Below are 19,239 nucleotides of genomic sequence, written 5' to 3' on the forward strand. Positions count from 1 at the left end.
AGGTGATAAATCCGACGATATTGCAAGCCAGGGATTTGCTGCTATAGATAGTCACTAACAACGTGAGGCGTGCGGTCGTGTGTTGTCTTGCTGCAGAATGACGTTACGCTACATGGTTGTTTTGAATGAATGGAATGACGTACTAACGTACAATTTCGTCATGGTAGTATACTCAGGTTAAATTCCCCTTCACTATCACCAAAGGGGTCCTTCCATGTGTTGTGATTTCACCACAGAATATAACTCTCCCTCAGCCGTATTGGCGGTGCTGAATAACGCAGGCGTAAATGCAGCATACTCCGTCACTGTTGTTGAGATGAAATGTCGACTCGTCCGTAAATAGAACTTCCGCCCAATCTCTGATATCGAAACGATGATGCCTCCTAAACCACGCTAACCTCGCAAAACGAGCAGGACGGATGTTGACCTCTTGCAATATGTTCTTTACGGTACGAGGACTTATCATTCGATGCCCAGGGATGATTCTAGCGGTCAAAGAAGCCGAGTGAAATCGATTACGCAAATGTGGCATCCGTATATACGTATCTTGCCAACGTGACGTCACATGCGGGTGTCCTGATCGTGGGCGGTCCCGAACGGTGGCAGTTCATATCGTTTCCATAAAGCATTTACGGTAGATTGTTAATATGAACTCCACACTGTCTTGCAACATTGCTTTGAGACATCCCAGATTCTAGCATCTCAATAGTAAGCAAACGATCATTTTTAATCATGCGTTTCATCTCTCCCATCAAAATTTAAATCCAAATACCAGTATTTTTCTGTTTCAGTGATCAGTCATTCAAAAACTTACTTTGTTAAACACCACTCTGATTCCACGCACAAGTACTCTGAAGTTGAAATAAAAAATATGCTAGAGTTCCTCATTGACAATATCTTCGTGGTCTTTGGTGAGCAGGTCTTCCAACAGTCTGTTGGAATTCCCATGGGCACGAATTGTGCTCCTTTGTTAGCTGACCTGTTTTTATATTCATATGAAGCAGAATTTATTCAAAAACTTCTACGTGAGAAGAAAAAATCTCTCGCTGTGACCTTCAATTCGACTTTTAGATATATCGATGACGTTTTGTCTATTAACAATGATAGCTTTCATTCATATGTCGATTTGATATATCCATGTGAGCTGGAAATAAAGGACACCACAGAGTCGTCCACTTCTGCTTCATACTTAGATATTTTATTGAAAGTAGACATTAACGGCAAACTAACAACTCAACTGTATGACAAACGGGATGATTTCAGCTTCTCCATCGTCAACTTCCCACATTTATGTAGCAATATTCCATTATCACCTGCATATGGTGTTTATATATCTCAACTGATTCGATATACAAGAGCTTGTTCTGGGTATAGTCAGTTTTTAAATCGAGGTAACCTACTGACAAACAAGTTGATGGTACAGGGATTTCAACAGTCTCGATTGAAGTCAGCATTTCGCAAATTCTATGGTCGTTATAACGATCTAGTTCGTCAATACAACCTCGTATTGGGTCAAATGCTGTCTGACGTGTTTCATACCGATTGTTAAGCCGTTCTTGGCACACTGATTTTGACTGCGGATAACTCCGTTTACCTGATCAGGATATGGGGCTCACGGTCGGTGTGACCGGTCAACAGGGGATGCTTACTCCTCCTAGGCACCTGATCCCACCTCTGGTGTGTCCAGGGGTCCGTGTTTGCCCAGCTGTCTATTTTGTGTTGCTTGAAGGAGTTATGAGATTGATCACTGTTCGTTATCTTCACCTTGCATTGAATACTGTCAATGAATTCAAGAAACCATGTGTCGCTTAGGCTCGAAACTCAAGAAAAGCATGCTGTGGCCGTCAAGGCAAATCGAGCACAATATCCATCAAAATGAGTAATCTAGCAAGCGTTTAGTATATTAAACTATGCCTTTAAGAATAGAGAGCGAACAAAGGTTGCTTTTTACGTTTTTATTTAGCTTTTCTTTTTTTTTCGCTACTTTATATCATCGATGATTTGTGATGAAGATTGGGAACCAAAATTGTTTCGTTTGCTTAAAAGCATCTTGATATAAAAGTTGCTGCACACAAACATAATATCAAATTGGACTCTACATATTGTTTAAGTGTTTGTTTTACAAACCGTCGTGAATTTTTCAATCGTATTGAGATGCCCCCAGCTGTAGGTGCAGTATCACAAAGTTGGACATATGCTGAGCGCCCAGGGCAGTAGCAGGGATGTATGATTAGTATTTCGTCAGTTGATGTCGACACAGGTTGTGTTTGTACTACATGTAGATGTCAGCTCCAGAGCAAGGACGGGAAGATATCTACAAGTTTGCATATCAAGTAGATCCGGTTGGAATTCTTAAACCAAGTCGACATAATTTTGAATGCATTTTAATAGTTTGGAGTATACAGAAGATACACTACATTATTTTTGCAAGGAAAACAATTTAACTGTGAAATGCAAATGAATTCTGAGATCAGTAAATACAGTTTACAAGTTCAGTAATTGTCGACCAAGCAGGGTGCATTTTGTTATTTTGACAAAAGATGGAGTCCTCACAACTTACAGACTTACAAGTGATTACTATAGAAATCTTCCAGTATTCTACTAAAATTAGTGGTGTGAAGATACAAGTGGGGTAGACCCTGCATCAGTTTGGTCTTACGATGGTTGTTCCACCTCTTAGATTGATACCAAATGTTAGACGAAAATTGAAATCCAAGATTACATATGTACTTTGGTGTTTCCAGAGTGGAGCTCAGATTGATTAACAATGAAGGGATTATTCAAACCATGTTTAAATCGATAATTCAATAGTACAAAATCGAACCCCCTTTTTGCCAAGGAAATCCTCTTAGGCACCTGACCCCACCTATCATATATCCAGGGGTCCGCGTTTGCTCAACTCTCCATTTTGTATTATTAAAGGAGTTATGTGATTGATCATTAATCGTTATCTTCACCTTTCATTAATTGGAATGTTGGGGAAAATGGGGATTACTGTCTACCATGATATTCATTGGGATAAAATTATCATTTTTAACATCTATTCACAGGACTAGTACAAGACAATCTAAATGAACTGGCAAGGAATGTTGTGTTTAACCTTGTCATGCTGATTTACATCCACGGTTAATTTTTTCTACAGTCTAGTAAAAGTGACAGCACAAATACTGCTTTTATTACCTGCGAGTTCAATTTACAAATGTATTTTGTTCTATATTCAACATATTACTGACAAACGGAACTACGATTCACTCTTAAATTGTGCAATGTGTTAAATCAAATGGGTACATGGGTGATTGGATTACCGGACATAATTCATTTCTGTGTTTATTACAGACAGCTGCCAGAAGGAAATCGTCTAACACCGTAGAGAAGAACTCTTTTCAAAAGACATTTTTGTTCTGTAATAGATTAGTAGACTTTAAAGACCTATAGATAGTAAAAACCGTGTTAGTGAGTCTGTTTCGTTTAACCGGGGTTTTTCATTGATTGATTATAGTTTTACGCCTTTTCGGCAATATTTCAGCCATTAATGAAATCGGCTCCCCTAATTTTGAGGAGGTTAGAATGTTTGCAGATTAGTTACTGTTATTGATTCGGAAAAGTAAAACAGACAAGTTTCGGCAGAAAAATGAAATGTTAATTTCTAAAGATTGTGCAGTAGCGTGTCCTGTTAAAATGTATATTGATCCTCCGTGGCAGAGTAGTTAGAGCATCGCACTCAAATTTACACGGCCTCTCACCTCTGGTCGGCGCGGGTTCGAAACCCGCTCGCGCCGGTGAGAAAGTTTCCCAGTTAACTTTTGGAAGGTCGGTGGTCTCTTTCCAGGTACATTGTATCTGGGTTCTCTCTTCCACCAATAAAAATTGGGCACCACCAGGTAACTGAAAAATTGTTAAGTGTGGCGGAAAACAGCAAAACAATCGATCTTCACCTTTAATATTAGATATTAGGATCTTATTGGTCAAGCAGCGGGTGATCGTGTCACTCTTATTTAGGCTAATATTTAGATATAAAATATATGCAGACTGATATATAAAAATAAGAAAAGGAAACATTAACGTTGTGTCAGACCCAGCCCCTTGGTTGGAAATATCGTATAACCACGTTGTAAGAATGTATAAAGAATTAGACATTCCAATTCGCCTCTCAAACATACACTCCATTACTATCTAATTAAACGTGTGGGTTTGCATTGTAGAGGCCTAATTTTAACGTAAACGCAGTTTCATGCTTTCATGGGAGATTAAATCTTGCCTCATTATTTAATAATAATATTTATTTATATAGCGCTCTATATGACTATAAATAACCACTCTAAATCGCTGCACACAATAAAAATGATACAGCATGTTATAAACGTGGTAAAAGGAAATTATGATAGCATTAAGACAGATAATATCAAAACAATGCTAGAAACACATCAATAATGTGAAGTAAAATTACTAAAATTTAAAAAATGATATGCATGAAAAAAAGTTCCACGCCATACAATCAAATGATATAAAATACAATAGTTGAAATAAATATACAATTATACACTTGAAAAAGTCATGTTAAAATGATGGTAAAGACATCATAAAGATTTAACCACCTATAATACTAATAATATGCAAGTCTAAAGTTTTTTAAAAGTGTTCAAATTCTTACAACGGCGGAGGGTATCAGGCAGATATTTCCAGAGTGTAGCTGCCTGTTTCCATATGTGGAGGTTCGACATCTAGGTCTAACTAATGTCAATGAATTTTCAGATCTTAGGGAACGATTCGGTTGGTAAACAGTGATCACGATTCGGTTGGTAAACAGTGATCACCTCCTCCAAGTATTTTGGTGCCATCTTCTGAATCACCTTGTTTGCGTAGAGGATAATTTTGTATTGGCTGCGCCTGTCACTAGGAAGCCAATGTAAAGAAATCAGCACTGAAGTTATGTGATCACTTTTCTTGGTACGAGTGATGATTCGTGCTGCCATATTTTGTATCCGCTGCAGTTTTGCCACGTCGGTTGTGTTAATGCCGAAAAGAAGAGCATTGACATAGTCGAGCCGAGATGTCACGAGGGTACATACTAGGGTCTTGCATGCATCTTCTGTGGTGAGCGACCGTATTCGTCCGATGTTACGTAGTTGATGTTTGTTTTAAATATCAAGATGGGATCACGATATGGATTTACATTAGGAAAAACTGTACGCAAATTGTCATAAAAATTACAATGGTCATTTATTTCACAGAATTGATAATATTTTCTCATCTCTTAGATCTGACCATCATCTTAGTAGTCTTCATGTTTTCATCATTAATTCCCCAGAACAGACCCCTCTCGTTTCTGTTATTTGACGGTTGATAAACTCCATTGAGATCTGAGTGTGCACAGCTATTGTACCACCATCCACCAGTGTGATACTTCACTGCACAATTATATCCTCGATTCCCGTCATTGTCTCTATCCTTTGTTGTGAAGGACATACCATTCAGGGTATAAGCTTGTATCATCATGTCTCCTGAAATATTCAAATTTATAGTAACGTTTGATCAAAATAGTTCAATGATTAGTCGGGTAAATAATATAACCTGTATATAATTGCAATAAATCTTACAACACAAAAATTGCATAAGATTCAGCAAACTTTTATATTGCTACACATACAGTAATACCGGTATTCTGCAATCTTTTCTGAAATATGTTGCGTGTTTCGTTTTATATTTGATCAATATTCAAATGTTTCTTTAATTTTGCCTTAAAGAGTAAATCATGGGCAACGGGACATCAACAGACAATAGGATGAGGTCAAATAGCTATTGGATTAGACCCTTTTTCTGTGGTCAATAAAAACGATTCAACTGTACAAAATTAAATTTTTATACCTAGACGCCCCAGACGATGGTTTCTGAATAGTTTTAATTGCTCCCTTGTGTTTTGTCATAAGGAATGCGGAAGAATCGAATGCTGAACAAGCATTTTTTGTCATGGTTTGTAATCTTTCACTCCTTCATGAATAATGATAAACAAAGTCGTCGGGTTTAAAAACAAACATCATCATTGAAGAACGGGATACGGTATTAGCTGTATATGATCGAAAAAAATGACGATTTTTCAACTACGGTATTGTGTATATCACTTGTGCGGTTTGGCGCTGTTTTGTTTTCAGGTATCGGGTTTATCTGAACTAATGTCATGAAGTAGTACCTTTATATGTCATGAAGTGAAGTAGTCCCTTTATACCTATGAAGTCAGTATCCAATTAAAAAAAGTTTCTCGGGACTGCCTTTTTCTTACTATGCCTGATTCTATTTATAGATGTTTTATTAGCAAAAATCTATGCAAAATATGAGCAATCTGACCATTTTTGGTCTCAACCTGAACACCTATGACAACTATTTAAATGGCAAATACGATAGATTTGAAAAGGACAAAACTTCAATTTTTGCATGAAAATTGTAAAAATTGCCTATATGAAGGTTCAAGTAGTCCATGAACATTGAAAGAAGGTTTTAAATTCAAAATTGGGTAAAGATATCTAAAAGCAAATATTTTGAGGCCAAATATTTACTAGCGATGTTAAAATATGTATGTTAATTTTTTTTTCCAATGAGTTCCATGTGTGAGAATTAACCTTTAAAAATATATCGTTGGCCAAGTCGATATGACCCCGCCCTGATTGATTGAATATATGGAATTTAGCATTTGTAGGCAGAGTTACTGAAATTTGACATTCTTTTTAATTATAGCAATTAAATGGACTCTTCATTAAACTTTTTCTGTGAATGAAAGCTAAGCTAATTGAACTTTCCTCGAAAGACCACATGTTCAGTTTTATTTTATCTAATTAAATCTTACTTAAAGATTTACTTTTGACCACCCTTTTTTCGCCTCTCTCAAGTATGGAACTCTTCAGTCATGAAGTCACAAAAGACCGCTCAATACCAGAGGAAGCTTTTAACCACTGTTTTTGAGCATTTCATCGTCTGCATGCAAGAATTTGAAGAAAGAAACGAAGGGATAGATGTTTTCTGTGTATTTCACTCTCTAACACCTAAGAAATGTGGCACAGCTAGTTTTTTAAACATATTTATGAATGTAATAAAGACACTGGTAGTCACCTTCGCGTGTTCAAGTGCTCCGAGGTTATACCTGGGTATCCGGTTCAATCCTATGCTTTTTCTGAATCCCTTACTTTGACAGAAGCAGCATTTTTACAATAGATATAAGAACAGTATCAATCTTAAGATATGTGAAAATTATCGCTCAATTTGCGGAATGAATTGGAGGAGGGGAAGGGTGTTGTGTAACTAACCAGACCATGATGGACATTCCAAGGTAGACCTGGACACATGTCCCTCATTCAGCAAAGAATTATACTTGCAGACAACAGAAGCTATTCCAGTTAGATCAAGTTTACAAAGAAACACAAGATACGAAGTTGTTTCGGCATCTTACTGGAGGCTGCTTATATCAATTTCTAAATTGATAAACTTTATTTTGGCACCCACAAGTAAGGTACAAAAACATCTTAGCTAGTACAGTGTACTTCAAAATTTAATGAGGAGACTTGAGACTGTAATATCCAATTTTGTATCCTATTTTAAGTTACCTTACATGTATCATATTTTAACCAATGATCAATAATGAAATTCTTCCAATGTTACTTTATTATCAAGTATCCTGGTTAAAATGTGTACCTATACAGTTTAATCATAACTTTATAACTTACAATATTACTATTAAAAATAATGGGGAGGGGGGGGGGGCAGTCACCAAGTATGAAGCATCTTTTTACATATGAAAATAACAGATAATGAACATGGTCAATGAATACAGGATTGTATAGGAAAATTTATCAACATCTGACAAGTTTTTATTTGAAAATAAGCTTAAATGGTGCAATGTACACTATTAATGTACAAACACTATGGCTTGGCATATGTATGATTGGGGATTTCATGTACAATGTAAAATGATTTCATGAGTAAGAACTTTACGAACATTAAAGGGTTATTATTGAGGCATCGGTTATGTAGACCTTGTTGTGTTTATGATTTCAACTCCTCCATTGTCACCTTCCCATATCTATGCAGCAATTTTCCATTATCACCTGCATATATCTCTCAACTGATTTGATTCGCAAGAGCTTGTTCTGCGTATGGTCAGTTTTTTAAAAAACAAAGCAGGCTACTGATAATCGAGTTAATGGTGCAGGTCTCGTTTAAAATCAGCATTTCGCAAATTCTATGGTCGTTATAACAATCTAGTTTGCCAATACAACATATCATTGGCTCAAAAGATGTCTGATGTGTTTCATACCGATTGTTAGGCTGTTCCTGGCACACTGATTTTTACTACGGATAATTCCGTTTACCTGATGACGATAAAGGACTCGCATTGGGTGTGACAGGTCGACAGGGGATGCTTACTCCTCCTAGGCACCTGATCCCACCTCTGGTGTGTCCAGGGGTTCGTGTTTGCCCAACTCTCTATTTTGTATTGCTTATAGGAGTTATGTGATTTATCACTGTTCGTATCTTCACCTTTCTTATATGTCACTGCAAAATGCGGTCATTGCATTAATTTAACAGTCCCATTATCAGCCAATCTTACTACAAAGGGTCAAGCTATACCGAACAATGATATGAATTGCTAAAAAATCTTTCCATTTTTCAATTTCATGAAAAATATTTGATAAGGAAATTCCCTCCTTAAATGCTATTATAGTAGGTAATTATAATTGCTTAGAAAAGTGTTCCAATATGAATCAGTGTGCCAAGAACGGCCTAACAATCGGTATGAAACACGTCAGACAGCATTTGACCCAATGATAGGTTGTATTGACGAACTAGATCGTTATAACGATCATAGAATTTGCGAAATGCTGACTTCAATCGAGACTGTTGAAATCCCTGTACCATCAACTTTTTTGTTAGTAGCTTGGCTCGATTTAAAAACTGATCATACGCAGAAAAACTCTTGCGTATCGAATCAATTGCTAGATATAAACACCATATGCATTTGATAATGGAATATTGCTACATAAATATGGGAAGTTGACGATGGAGAAGCTGAAATCCCGTTTTTCATATGGTTGAGTTGTCAGTTTGCCGTTAATGTCTACTTTCAATAAAATATCTCAGTATGAAGCAGAAGAGGACGACTCTGTGGTGTCTTTTATTTCGAGCTCACAGGGATATATCGAATCGACATATGAATGAAAGTTATTGTTCTTGATATAGAAAACGTCGTCGATACATGTATATATAAATGTCGAATTGAAAGCAGTCACAGCAAGATATTTTTTCTTCTCACGTAGACGTTTTTGAATAAATTCTGCTTCATATGAATGTAAAACTTATACGGTACCAATATAGAAACATATAGTTATTTCACTTCATCGTTTGTAATTTGCATTCCACAATACCAGTCATATCAGCGTGCTTTTCAAAAACTAGTCATTCAATGTTCATCGCTATTTATATACTTGCAAGATGATCCGAATTACTTTTGTTTGGGTGCATAATGAGAAGAAGAAAACCCATACCTGCATTTCCGCTGTAGTCACTGATGGAGAGTCTATATTCAGAAGATTCACTCCCAACAGAGAAATGTGAGTACCGAGCATACACCATGGATCCAGTGAATTTCTCCATGTCAATATGCAGTTCCTGGTTTCTTTTGTTGGTCAAGGCGTGGATTTTGTCATTTCCTTATGAATATGATTGATATTACAAAGTACAATTCAATTCCTACGTTATACATTATATAAGTTACAGGGAACAAGCAATTTGAGGGAATAAGCAAAATCCCTCAAATTTTCAGAGATTAAGCTTAGTCTCAGTTTCAATTATCGAATAAACTTATTTTCTAAAATTTCCAGGGATTTAATTTATTCCCTAAAAGCTTATGACATTTTTAGAGCTTATTCCCTGAAAACAATTCAAACATTTCAACTGAATAACAATGCTCAGTTAGAATTTCCTCAATGTATTTCTATTATTACAGTTATCCAATAACACATGGAGCATAAAAATAACATCATGACAAGGTTTTTAATGAACAATAAATACAAATAAAAGTAAGACACCAAGTGTAGCTTCATTTTTTATTGGAGCAGGTTAAGTGGGGATGATATCTTGAATTACAAGCCATGTTTGCTTTGATACATAAAATCGATTTGTTTGACATCTTTATGTCCTATGCAATTGAGGGCTTCCGTGGCCGAGTGGTGAAAGTATTGCGCTCAAAATCACACATCCTCTCACCTCTTTCGGCGCGGGTTCGAATCCCGCTTGCGCCGATAAGTGAGAAAGTTTTCCAGTTTACTTTCGGAAGGTCGGTGGTCTCTTCCCAGGTACATTGTAACTGGGTTCTCTCTTCCACCAATACAAGAGGCCCAAGGGCCACATCGCTGACCTGAGTTACCTTGGCCCATATCTGAAGACTTTCCATATATATCTGCATCTAAAACCTTTGTCCGTATTGTGGCCCCAACCTACCCCTGGAGGCCATGAGTTTTACAAACTTGAATCTGCACTATGTCGGGAAGCTTTCATGTAAATCTCAGCTCCTCTGACCCTTTGGTTCTTGGGAGGATGATTTTAAAGGTTTTTTCTATTTATTCACAATTTCCCATGTAAAACTTTGACCCCCTATTGTGGCCCCAAACTACCCCCGGGGCCATAATTTGAACAAACCTGAATCTGCACTATGTCAGGAAGCTTTCATGTAAATTTCAGCTCTTCTGGCTCATTGGTTCTTGAGAAGATGATTTTTAAAGATTTTTCCTATATATTTCTATGTAAAACATTGATCCCCTATTGTGGTCCTAACCTACCCCCGGGGGCCATGATCTGAACAAACTGGAATCTGGACTATGTCAGGAAGCTTTCATATAAATTTCAGCTCTTCTGGCTCATTGGTTCTTGAGAAGAAGATTTTTAAAGATTTTCCCTATATATTTCTATGTAAAACTTTGATCCCCTATTGTGGCCCTAACCTACCCCCGGGGGCCATGATCTGAACAAACTGGAATTAGCACTATATCAGGAAGCTTTCATGAAAATTTCAGCTCCTTTGGCCCATTGGTTCTTGAGAACAAATTTAAATGACCCCACCCTATTTTTGCATGTTTGTGATTATCTCCCATTTGAAGGGGGCATGGCCCTTCATTTGAACAAACTTGAAAGCCCTTTACCCAAGGATGCTTTTGGCCAAATTTGGTTATAATTGGCCAAGTGTTTTTAAGAAGACGATGAAAATGTTAATAGTTTACAACAACGCCGACGACAGACAACGGACAGATTTTGATCAGAAAAGCTCACTTGAGCCTTCGTCTCAGGTGAGCTAAAAACTGGGCGCCACCAGATAACTGAAAATTTGTTGAGTGTGGCAGAAAACATCAATCAAGCAATCAATCAATCCTATGCAATTGCAATTTACACGGCATTGACCACCACACCTAGACTCCTGTTTCATGGCTGTTCTTAGTGAAACGATGCAGTCGCACCGCGATTGTGTAGTCCTTTTTTTTTTTTTTTTTTTTTTTTTTTTTTTGTCTTTGTCTTTAAAAACACCAATGAGGTTTTTCGGGTCAAATCTGCCACGATCAATATAAGCTAAAGTTTTAGAGAAATTTTAAAGAAAAAGGACCAAGCAAACTGAGTATTAATGACAAGGGATGGATATTAAACAACTATAGCTGATGTGCAAGAAGCTGCAGAATTAACAACAATGACAAGCACACATCAAAGGCGCCTTTTGAAAAGATACAAAATTTTGGCTGTGGTCAAGTGTCAAAGCTTATTCTTAAAAGAAAGACTGAAAGTGATCAGTTTAAATTGATTTCAGGGAATAAGCAAAATCTTGACAGATAAATGCACTAATGCCTTCTACCACTAGTATTTAATTAAGGCTTCAAATGTCTTTAGATTCTAACAATACTTTATTTCATTAAGAAAACATTACACATGCTCTCCAAACATCAAAATCGATACCTTCCTGCAAAATTATACAGTGCATTTTCCAATCCAAAACTGAATACTCAATAATTACTACAAGTATATTGATCAATGATTATCAATTTTTACCTAGCCAATATTCTCTGTCAGGGTTTCCGAATCCTTTCTTATAATCATTCCATTTGCGATGAAAATCTGTTTTCCCGTCAAATCGTCTCTGTATTACCTACATGTATATTAGAATTTAGATATTTTTCTCATTCCAATTTTCTTTTTATATTTGTACAAATACACTGGAATTCGTTATTATACATCTGACCAGGATATGTATGTTTTGCTTGTTAGTTTGGTTTGTGACCCTTGGAGAATATTTCGGTCTCACCAGCTGAAGGTGAAGTACCACAAAATTAGACCTAAATTTGGCGCTCACAGCTCGATACCTCCGTTTACTTCTAAATGCCGAGCGTTTGATGAATAAACAACTAAATGTTTTACCGCTTGGGTTTGACCATATGCCATGAGCAGAGCTCGAACTCACAAATCACACCCACCCCACCTCGTCACATGACGAAATCTATTACCATTGACTCAGATACAACTAGTGACCAGGATATATAGATGTGAGGATGATTCTATACAAATCTGTCATTTGAAACTCGAGATAGAGAAATAGACAATGTAGTTATACATTTTCTATACTACATATTCATGTCTTTAATACTTGATTTAGATATTCGTGTTCAAAGAATAACTCCCTATGGGAATCCTTAATACTCCTTGGTTGTCGTAAGAGGCGCCTAAATGGGGCGATCCTTCGGATGAAACTGCAAAACCTGAGGCCCCGTGTAACAGCAGGTATGGTACGATAAAGATACCTCCCCCTTAAAGACCGTTAGCGCCGAGCTTAGGTCTAAATTTTGCTGCCCTTCACCAGCAATGGTGACTGACGTCTCCATTTGATTGAAAAATATTAATTAATCAATTAAAGTACAAAGTACTTATCCACACCGTCCATCCTCCTCTGTCTGTGGTCATGTCACAGTAGACTCGGACTGAAGTTATGTTGTCAGGAACTATATCGTACACACCGTCAATCTCAAAAAATTTCGGATTTTTTTCCAGAATTTCCTCACAATCACAATAGATTCCAACTACAAAAGAAAATTATCGTAAATATTTGGTAATGTCAATTCTATTTTCTACAAATGTACAGGGCTCACAGTGGGTGTGACCAGTCAAGTGCAATCTCTACCTAGAATTATCGTTCCTTACACTCACTTACACCTCTGTCAACGTCTCAAGGGTTTTACAAGATTTTTGTAAAATAGCACGTATGCTCAAATAAAGTTTGGTTTTGACTTCAGTTACAAAACTATACGTAAATAAATAAATATTGAGCAGATGTCAAGTCTTTTTGTGACACACGCATTGATTTGGGTTGAAACGTGGATATTGGATAGTTCTATTGCACCAGGCCTATACATAGGTACATGACGAATATATAGTAATGGGGAAAAAATCTACAAATAGTTGTTTGTCCTACATTTTCCCAATATTTTATAACATAGTTCTTAGTTTTATTAGCCGTAAAAAAGTGGATTTGCATGTGGAATAACATTGCTTATTTTGAGACGTTAACAGAGGTGCAAGTGAAAGCAAGGAACGACAACTCTGGGTAGAGATTGCAATCAAGTGACACTTACTCCTCCTAGGCACCTGATCCCACCTCTGGTATGTGCAGGGATCCGTGTTTGCCCAACTCTAGATTTGGTAGTATAATCTGTACTCCTTATCCCGTACTTTGAATCGACACAAAATAACTACCATAAAGCCTTTTACTTTCAACGACTGACCTGCGTATTATATGGAAGCACGATATCGTTAAATATATCAAATATTAAATTGTTGGCATATACATGTACATATGTATATTGTTACAGTAGGCATGTTACATTTCAAACCATCTGAACTTCTTTCATTTATCCGACAATTATCAAAAAAAATAAAAACACAAGGCTATAAGTCTTTGTATGCACATCTATGTGTAAAATTTTAACTCTCACCGTTTTAAAAAGTCATTGCATCATGATGAATCGAATGTAAGTTTATAATGCAGGAGGTTTGCGGGTTGTTGGTTTTTTTTCCATTATAAAATGTCTAAAGTTGTTATTCAGCTTTATTCAATAAAACGGTCCCATATCATACATCTGTTGTCTCATTCACGTTAGAAAAAATATTGTAGAAGAACATGGAGAAGGTAGGCGGGGCCATAGGAAGGCCAATATAATTCGGGTAATAGTCATTCTAAGCCAGCGCTTCACACATCCCATGTTCCAAAAAGTAAAGTAAGGAAACTTTGCTGCCCAGGCTTAGGTGGGGTACTACCAGACTTACTGTTTTAGAAATACATTTTGATGTGGAATAGGAAAAGATACTACAATTAAATTATGAAACAAAATTCTATAACCCAACAATGGGAGAAAAGGTTTTAAAACTCCCGTTGGGAAAATTACAGTTATCAAGACATATATATTACTAATCCATATTTTAATGTCAATCCTAAACCCATCTGAATGCTACCTTAAGGAATTACAAAAATATGTTTCTTGTTTATATGGAATAATTCAACACATAGGGTAACAAAGGAGGTCATTGTTAAAAATATGAAGATGGGGTATTGAAAATGGTACACCTAATGGCATAATAGCATATATGAAATCATTCTTGATAAGATATATCATGTTTTCAAGTAGAGGCGTGGAACATTTTAGTCCAAAGTTGGATTTAACAAATTGATAAACTGTGGAATTGATTAGATTACAATATTCTTAAAAATATTGAAAATATAACAATTTATTTTGGGCATACCATTTGAAGACACTCTTGTAATTGCTGAACTTAAATACTTCGGTAGACTTAGTTAACGGATATACCAACCACCGTGAATATTTTATATATAATACTTTAGAAAATAATAAATGATACATATGAAAGGTGAAGATAACGAACATTGATCAATCTCATAACTCCTACAAGTAATACAAAATAGATAGTTGGGCAAACACGGACCCCTGGACACATACAGTTGTATGATGTTGCCACGTTCTGGGCGCTTTGTTCTGGAAATTTCCATAAGGCTGATTCAAGACTTAAAATCACGGATTGAAGAAACGAACAGGCATATTCTATTTATTCGAAAATTATCAAAACTTATTTCCTCTGTAAGATCAAAATCAAGCATCGCTAAACAACGGATTTACTTCATATCGTATTATCCTAAGTTGTCATTACAAAGATAGAAGAAAACTGGCTTAGAGCCGCCAAAGCGTGTCCGCAACTGTACTCTCATTTTCGCTATTTCAAGGTAGTTTATCGAAAACGAAAGTAGGTGTTTAATTAATTTTACGACATTTACTAAACAAGTAAGATTCCATTATACCTTACGGACTTCACCTCACATATGGAACATCAAAGGTACAAGCAGTAACTCTGGAGCATGCATTTTGGAGTTTATTGGCAAAATTGGTCACACTCGCCATACATGCGATATTATATTTCATGTATGCAAGTAACGAAAGAGTTTAGAGTTATATGTATTGAAACTGCAGGCAAAGTCATGAACATTACTGAAATATTAATGATTGGTTAGGGCGATCGAGTTCACAATGGACTTGACACCGTATCTGGTGAAACTCATGAACTTATTTTGTCTGATATATAAATATCACCAGCATTAAAGAATGATAGATGAATGCATGCCGTCACCTTCGTCAAAGTCTGAATAAAAGATAGTGCATTCACAAAGAATTTTTCATTACCCACACTGAATGAAGAAAAAAAAACACGAACAAACTAAACGAATTGTTAATCAATCAAAACTAGAATTTACGAAAACAAAATATGTGAAAACAAATACAGAGTCGTTGAAATTAAAAATAATAAATTCACGCTAATTTCCACCTATACTCAATTATATATCCTTGTGATTTTTGGGCTTGGTTATTAAACAAACCATGACAGTAAAACAAAACGGTATAGAGATGTTGGGTCGTTTTTCTCGCTACACAGTGTGGTTATATCGGCTCTTTCGAAAACTTGACAATTGTCAATGAATCCACTTTTGAAAACAAAATTACAAAATCTCATATCTATGCTTGGGTGTGTTTTGTTTTGGATGGTGTAAATGCCCTTAGCACAAGCGTTCTATTCGTTCGCTCAAATGTTGACGTCGCACGCCGACAATGGATACACTGAGAGGAGGAAAGCCGTGATACAGAGAAGAGGATGATCCCTGCGGCGGATGGATTCCCTGTCTCTATATTTTATTGACTCGATTACAGGAAAAAGTGGTAATTGTCGGTGCAAACGAGGGGGGGGGGGGGGGGCATACATTTATAAACATTTGAACCAACCTCGTATTCGAAATTGAAAAAAAAAATGAATACCCCACCCCACCACTCCTTCCTCGATAGCAATGGAAGAATAAGACATGCATGTTTTTATTTTCCGTTTGAATTGTTATATTTCAATAGTTTCATTTACGTGTATAAATTTGTAATATGAACAGTCATACATGATCACGAGGGATTAAATATTTGTACTGAATTGTGTGAGTTATAAAACTTTGAATTTAACATATCAACAAATAGAGCTGTTAGTCCAATGAACATGCACTGTACATCAAATTAACTTCATTTATTTTATATCGATTAAGAAATTCGTTTAACAGCTAATATGAGTACAATATTCGCAATATGAACTCTTTTTCCTGACTTATATCAAAGTTAATGTTGACTATGCTGTACTATTATAGTACTTCTTTGTTAGTGTAAATACAACAAATCTTGTTTAAACGGAATTTCATAGGATATCTTACTTCGTTAGAACCGATTTTCCTGAAATGAATCATGTGCAATATTTTGTTTTTACAAATTCATTATAAGCATAACCCACTACAAACGGAAATATTCACACTGTACCTCTAGAAGGATCTGTGGATGCATTTCTTTGTTCTGTAATTAAATTTTCCACTGTTTTGTTAATTGATAGAGTAAAGTTCTGTAAATTTGTATCAATCATCTGTAGACGCAGGTTGAAATCCTTCTTAAAGACGTCAAACTGTTCTTCAGTCACTGTGTTTTTTAACGTCCTGTTCAATACCGCTATTTGTTCATTCAGCTTAACGTTGTCTTCCTTTAGGTTTTGGTTTGTTTCATTGATAGTCCTTAATTCTTCTTTGAATTTAGAATTCTCCACCTCTATTTTCCGGTCATTTTCTGCACTAGCCTGTAATTCCGACATCATGTCACCAATCTTCCTTTTCATGGCTTGACTATTGTTTTTATTGTCTATGGCATCCATTGCTAAACCTTGGATTTTTTGTACCATAGAAAACCTGACCAGGCTCTCCTGGTTTAATATGTCACGTAAAACGCTTGATACTTTATTGGATGTTGTTACAGAGGATAATTCAGGTTTTTCATCGACTTTGACATCTACGAGCGACTGAAGACCAATTACTCCATTTAGAATAAGAAAACAACCAACCACGAAACCCTTCATCATTGCAAATAGAAATTTTGTCTCGCAGCACTATGAACAAATGTTTTCCGAATTTAAAAATAACCGCTTATATACCAATAAAGAAGAAGAGCAGTGTTTTCAATCAACCAATCAAATGAAAATGTCTAAAGCACTACACTAAGCCTACAACCTCTAATATATTTTTGGCATCATGGAATCATATACGAATTAACATGCTGTATACGAAGGCGCCATTTCGAATAAAGTATTTTTGAAGTATGATTAAGAAATTAATTCCCTACCTCTGCATTATGTTAACCGTCGTAAGTTGACAATTACAAGGTTTCAGATGCATTGATGAACGTAATTTTAGCTCGTTGTCTGACGTATGTTGGACATGGTTGATTAGAATACAATGCAATTACAGAAAGTTCACACCATCCGTATCTTTTCCTCTTTCAACAAACAGCATACACTTATTAATTCTGTGTCTGCAAAACCATGTGTTAAGTTTACAATAAAAAGAATCCTAATCCAACACAGATTGTTTTTCTCGCGTTTGTGATCTGGTGAAAACTGATGATCTTTCCATGCATGATGGTTAGTTTCAATGTCATAAGAGACGATTTTTAACAGTACCTTTTCTCTCCTTGATCATCAAATTTGTTTCATAGGGCATTCGTTTCATAGATTCCTCATAAAAACTCTTTTTTTCCCCTCAAATTAATAACGTTTAAAAAACTTAAGGGCAAAGGCACCCTGAATAGAAAATTGTCGCCCGATTATCGTTACAGATTCTCCGAATTTGTGATGTCATAAAGACTATATTTAGCCTCCATGCCATAAACTGAGAATATACCTAAGTGAAATTTTCAAAATGATCGAATTCGTGAAAATTCAATATTGGCATTTATGACTTAATAAAATTCATGTTGAGATTATAATTCAAATTTGTATTTGTTTCATTTTGACAAGCCACATATATATACACAATTAACTATCATTAAAATACATACTGTAATAACCTTTGTGTGGCAACGTTTACGTACATGTATTATGAGATTCCTTTCGCTTACGATGCTATTATTTCTAGCGATTTTTTTCTTCTGTGTAAGGTGTAGAACAGTGATCAATCTCATAACTCCTACAAGCAATACAAAATATATAGTTGGGCAAACACGGACCCCTGGAGGTACCTAGGAGGAATAAGCATCCCTTGTCGACCTGTCACACCCGCCGTGAGCCCTATATCCTGATCAGGTAAACGGAGTTATCCGTAGTCAAAATCAGTGTGCCAAGAATGGCCTAACAATCGCTATGAAACACGTCAGACAGCATTTGACCCAATGCTAGGTTGTGGTGACGAACTAAAATTTAGATCTGTACAATTATATGTTCCTAATGTTACAGCAACAAATGATTTTACGATTTGAGCTGAAAAGCTTCCGTTTTTAATGTTTACAATGATTAAGCAAGGCATTTGTAATGGTCAGCAAAGATTTCAATGTCAGTTGTCGAGGTACATGGGAGATACAGAGCTTACAATTCTTTGTAATGTAAACAAGGCTTGTGCCATGTTTTTGTTTACATATAGGCTAAATATACGAGTAAAAGTTCGTTCAAAGCAGTTTTTCAATATACAAGTGAATTCTGAACACAATTAAATAGTTTCTAGTGTTTAGCACATCTCATTTTATTTTAAACATGTTATTTTCTATTAAGCAATCTATGTATATATGTAAACAAAAACATGGTACGAGCCTTTTTACA

General features: G+C 36.0%; 1 protein-coding gene across 1 annotated transcript; it reads right to left on the reverse strand.

Moving 5' to 3' along the window:
- Window positions 1-2,139: 2,139 nt before the first annotated feature.
- Window positions 2,140-17,555, reverse strand: LOC125650002 (angiopoietin-related protein 7-like). Its single transcript, XM_048877931.2, has 5 exons — window positions 16,926-17,555; window positions 12,955-13,097; window positions 12,076-12,172; window positions 9,531-9,695; window positions 2,140-5,501 (listed from the first exon to the last, which is right to left on the reverse strand). Exons 1-5 carry the CDS (start codon window positions 17,509-17,511, stop codon window positions 5,248-5,250), a joined length of 1,245 nt encoding a protein of 414 aa, XP_048733888.1. The 5' UTR covers window positions 17,512-17,555; the 3' UTR covers window positions 2,140-5,247.
- Between the last annotated feature and the right edge of the window lie 1,684 nt (window positions 17,556-19,239).

This window comes from Ostrea edulis, chromosome 5 (assembly GCF_947568905.1).
Source record: "Ostrea edulis chromosome 5, xbOstEdul1.1, whole genome shotgun sequence".
NCBI classification, from domain to species: Eukaryota; Metazoa; Mollusca; class Bivalvia; order Ostreida; family Ostreidae; genus Ostrea; species Ostrea edulis.

Coding starts and splice junctions, on each gene's coding strand:
- LOC125650002 (XM_048877931.2), bottom strand. CDS start 17,511: ATGATGAAGGGTTTCGTGGTTGGTTGTTTTCTTATTCTAAATGGAGTA. Junction 13,098..16,925: donor ATCCACAGATCCTTCTAGAG/GTACAGTGTGAA, acceptor TTTCTTTTGTAG/TTGGAATCTATTGTGATTGT. Junction 12,173..12,954: donor CAGACAGAGGAGGATGGACG/GTGTGGATAAGT, acceptor ATATACATGTAG/GTAATACAGAGACGATTTGA.